The sequence below is a fragment of the Pavona decussata genome, unplaced genomic scaffold, assembly GCF_977016875.1.
Source record: "Pavona decussata unplaced genomic scaffold, jaPavDecu1.1 SCAFFOLD_254, whole genome shotgun sequence".
Classification (NCBI taxonomy): domain Eukaryota; kingdom Metazoa; phylum Cnidaria; class Anthozoa; order Scleractinia; family Agariciidae; genus Pavona; species Pavona decussata.
The window spans coordinates 797,501-802,500 of NW_028145657.1; the positions used below are offsets into that span (position 1 = coordinate 797,501).

The following is a 5,000-nucleotide window of genomic DNA, read 5'->3' on the forward strand; positions in this document are numbered from 1 at the left end:
TTAAGTTACATGTACATGTATGTATGCAAACTTTCAACTATGAAGTAAATTTCTTACCTGAAGCACTGTCACTGACATATGGTGCAGGGACACAACTTTCGCTTTTCCCCACATCATTTGCAGCCACCACACAAATGGTGTAGTTATAGAAGTCTCCATAATTTTTACTAAAGTCACTTTCACTCAAAATACAGGAAAATTCCTTGTTGGTGCTAAGAATGTTTGTGCGTCGGCAAGCTGAACTGCTGCTTTGCTTGCAGACGTTATTTTCAAACTGGTTTGCCAGTGAGTCATTTAAACACAATTTCACTGTGTAATTGACAGGTGAGCCACCAGTGCTGTTTGAGGTAGACCAATATATAAAATATTGTCTCTTGTAGCTAACCACGCCCACAATCCTCCTTCTTATGTGACGTGGTGGACTTGGTGGCCCTAAGATGGAAAAAATGTCAGAACTCAACAACAAATCAGAAATCTGAAATTTGTACTCGAAAACTACATCAGATTAATGGGACAAATGAAGGGTTTTATGCAAGACCATTGTATTAAGGATGGTGCCTACTTTTGTTACTGCCCATACCATTTGCGCATCTCAAGATACTTGGGTCTCCTTATGGAAGGTGCCAACTAACACAGGGATATTTTTGCATGGTTTAAAACTATGCGGAGAAAGCAGAATTAATAATTATTAGCAAATGCTCTTGGTATCCAAAAAGAAAACTGGGGGCAACCATGCATTTTTTAGAGATAATAGTTAAACTTCAATTTGAAAAAAAAAATGCTATATACAATTTTTGCTTTGTATTTTACTGGTTTTTAAAATAATTGTTGCTTTATTATCTCAAAAAAATGCATGGGTACCCCCAATTTTCTTTTTGGATTTCAATAGCCCTTGCTAAGATCTGCTATAATCCCACATAGTCAAAAACCAAACAAAAATACTTGTTTATTGGTAGGCACTGTCTTTAAAAGTGATCTTTTTTGGCTTTAATTCTAACAAACACTATTTTTCCACAGTGAATGTTTATCATGTGTCAGGCATGGATCCAGAAACAAATGTGACCATTTTCATGCAAGTGCTTAAGGCGTGAGGGGTTTTCTTTTTTTTCTTTTTTGGGGCCCGGGGGGAAGGGGGTGGAGGGGTCATGCTAGACATTTGCCATCATCTGATCATCATCATCTTTAACACAATAGAGACATCAGGCATTAACAATTTAATATAAAAGCTACAACTTACATGTATTACAAAAGACTATGAATACAGATTAATCTTCTATAATTAAAATATTGCTAACTATTAAAAAAAAAAGTAAACTAAATTAAAGCCTGTTTTACACAAATGCCGTGTCAGAATTAATTTATTTAACAATCGTTGAAAATTAGACAGAGATGTTGCTTGCCTAGCAGCTGAGGGTAGACTGTTCCAGAGGACTGCACCACTATAACCAAAGCTATTTTTGTAATAGTTAGCACGTAGCAAGGGAATAGCAAGCTTATAATTTATCAGAATTGCGCAAATTGTAAGAAGTAATAATCGGGTGCGAGGCCATTCAAGTTTTTGACTTCAAGTTTCTAAATTGTCCCAGGCTCATTCTTTAAATAGTTAGTTGGCGTTAGCATCATAACTAGAATGAGTAGAGATGGGGACAGCATGGTTTTGAAGTCTCTGTGATTTGTCAGATAATGTTTTGGCACAGTTAATCCAAACAACACTTCAATAGTAGAAGCGCGATTGGACTAACCCATGATAGATATTGAGTAGAGTTGCAGGAGAACACAGGAAAGGTAAAGACAAGCGACACATATTAAGTAACTAGAGACCAATTTCGTTGATTGACGTTGATACCAAGATTGGCTCTAAGGCAATTGCCACAAGAATGCAGAAGATTTTGCCTAAAATAATACATTAATTTTCAGTGAAAATGCTTACGTTAAAGGAAGAACAATACTCGATGCCGTTAGAACTATAGACGACATCCTAGATTATACAGAAATGTACAACATCAACAGAATGTTAGTAGCTAATTAGACTTCCAGAAAGCCTTTGACTCGTTTAATCGTGGCTTCATGTTTAAGGTGCTTTCCATCTTTAACTTTGGTCCGTCTTTGATTCGCTGGATAAAAACTTTTTACAAAAACATTTCCACTACGGTGATGAACAATGGTTTCACATTACAGCCCCCTTTTAAGTTGGTAATGGTGTTAGACAAGGTGATCCATTATCCCCATATTTAGTTATTATTTGTTTGGAACTTTTGGCTATTAACAAACGTGTCAGCAAAGAAATTACAGGAATACAAGTTGATAATGAAGAGATAAAGTTAGAGTTATTCGCTGACGAATTGACAGTTTTTTTTTGAGAAATCATACCTCACTCAATGTATTATTAGACACTGTTAACAGCTTCACTTTGTGCTCTGGCCTAAAAATCAACTATGAAAAGACGGAGATAATGTTTTTGGAAAACAATAATCCAATATCGGGGACTTTAACAACCCCTGCAAATAGAAGTATTAGTGTTAAAAAGGCCATAAAAATCTTAGGAGTTTATTTTACGTACAATCAGGTTCTTTGGAAAAAAGCTTAATTTCAAAGAAATTTTAAAATCTATTAAAGAAAAGTTGCACTTTTGGAATTGGAGAAACCTAACGGTTCTTAGACACATACCAATCATAAAATCATTTGCGGTCCCAGTTATCATGTATAGGGCTGTCTTAGTGTGTAATTACACAAAGACATAATCAAAGAAGTAAACAAAATCTTATTAACTTTATTTGGAAAGGAAAGGATAAAGTGAAACGCTCAGTCCTGATAAGTGATGAGGAAAATGGCGGCTTGAGAGCACCGCATCTAGAATCGATTATAAGGACTCAAGGAATCATGCGCTGCAAAAAATTTGCTGAGGCGCAACAAAGTAGTAGGAAAATAATAATGATTCTTTCGCATTATTTAAAGCAAGTTGGGGGAAAATTAATTTTGGCTTGTAGATTTGACCTTAAAAAACTTCCTGTTAAGCTACCTCGTTTTTACGAAGAATGTTTACAAATCTTAGCTGAGCATTCTGCAGCAACGGGAGTCAGTGCAGTCAAATTTTGAACAAGAGAACGAATCCCGCGAACATTTAATTATTACGTGCTCCTATACTACAAGTTTCTAGCTGGACTTTATTTGTTGGTGCAAAAAAATAAATATAGACTTAGAGGAACTTTCTAATACTGATATTCTGTTGGGAATCTGGCATTCTGTATTAAATCATCTTGTAATTTTAGCTAAGCAATATATCTATGATTGTCGCCAAAAAGGTACCCATCCTTCTTTTAATTAGAATATTCACCGATAAGATCAACTACGTTCATCGATTAGAATGGCAAATAACGAAGCCAAATAAGAACGAGTCCAGTCACAAATTTAAATAGAAAAAAATATAGACTGTAGGCTTTAGATACTTTATAACGGTACAGTGCTCTTGTTTTTTCTCCCTTAAGTGACAAACTGTAGAAAACTACATGTAGGTAAATAAATAAAAATTATATGACTTTTTGTATTGTAAAAATAACTAGCATAACTAACATATTAGTGTTGTATTTAAAGTTATTATAATCGTAACTAATGTTCTATATTGTAAATAGTGTAACATGCATCAACCTTTAGAAATTTAGTTTTGTAAATAATGTTAGTATTGACTAAGCAGTGTTAGTGTTACAAGTAATGTGTGGTACTTAAATAAAAGGAAAAAAAAAGGAGGGACACAGTGACTTATTCCTTTGATAGATTCAATACCAGAAGGGATTTTTTAGATATAGCATTGATATGATTACTCCAGTTAAATTTCCATCAATTAATACACCAAGAGACATGGTAAAATTGACTCAGTCTGTTTAATTGTGTACCATTAATTTCCAAGCCTGGGAGAACGGATACACTGTTTGATTTTTGTCTTGATCCAATTATAAACATAAGTTCAGTTTTTGTCATGTTGAGAGTCAATTTATTGGCAATAAGCCAACAGTTTATACGCCATACTTAAACCTAGGATTTTTCTTTTACTTAAAAAATATCTATATACATAAAAAAATCTGACCATTTTCTGTAAAATAGTCAGGAAACCAGTCTCATCAAACTACCATAATTTTTTGCCAGCATACATTTTTCAGAGTGCTGTCTCTAAACTCAAACTTTTGTGAAAATTCATTTGCTTGACAAACATCTGAGAAGTACAACTACATGTAACTTGTATGACTGTTATACAGTGAAAAAAATTAGAACTCAGATGAGAATAGTGCAAACAATTCTGACTTTCGAAGCTAACACAAAACTACTCAATTTTACTGAGAAACTAAAAACATGTGGTCAGTTCTGCTGTTCAATGGCGTTAACGTAATTCTAAATCTCTCTATTTATAGTAACAATATGATCTTAAAAAAATCCACCTGGGGCAATTTGTGAGCAAAATCTTTTTTGCTGCAAATGTTTAGCATGCGTGCACAGTCATGCTTTAAAAAAGGGTCACATTCCTGACACACCACAACGTTATTAAAATGGATTTTACCAGACCGTCTCAGGCAAGAATGAAAGATCTAGGTACGAGATTAATTTGTTTAAAGTACAATTTTTTATAGTTGTTAGTTCAATCACACTTATTTTAGGTAGGTCTTGTCTTAAATTTGTATGTAAAGTTAGTTATTAATTATTAATAAAGGGTGTCAATGCATTTTGCTATTGAGGTTTCAAAACAGTATCAAAAAATCACAGGACATTCTAATTGAGACTTTTGTGGCAATTTTCTTAGAATTCCTAGCTCGATCCTTGAGTCAATAACAAAGTGAATCAAACTGTGCCCATCTACATGTACGTACGCATATTTAACGTACTACGCACGTGCACTACAGGAATGTTTTAAACCTCTTGATATCAAATGAACACTCTAAAAAGGTTTGAATGAGTGTTCTCGTGTACATTCTATGTGAATATCTGACGGTAGGGTATCTAGTTATTAAGGA

At 34.1% G+C, this 5,000-nt stretch overlaps 1 protein-coding gene across 1 annotated transcript in view; it reads right to left on the reverse strand.

The window, feature by feature from the left end:
* The window catches only part of LOC146456449 (uncharacterized), a 19,622-nt gene that overhangs the window by 13,924 nt on the left and 698 nt on the right, over nucleotides 1–5,000 (reverse strand). Inside the window, exon 2 of the mRNA XM_085092836.1 lies at nucleotides 58–432. Within this exon, the coding sequence (XP_084948962.1) occupies nucleotides 58–432 (375 nt within the window). The remainder of the gene's footprint in view (nucleotides 1–57; nucleotides 433–5,000) is intronic.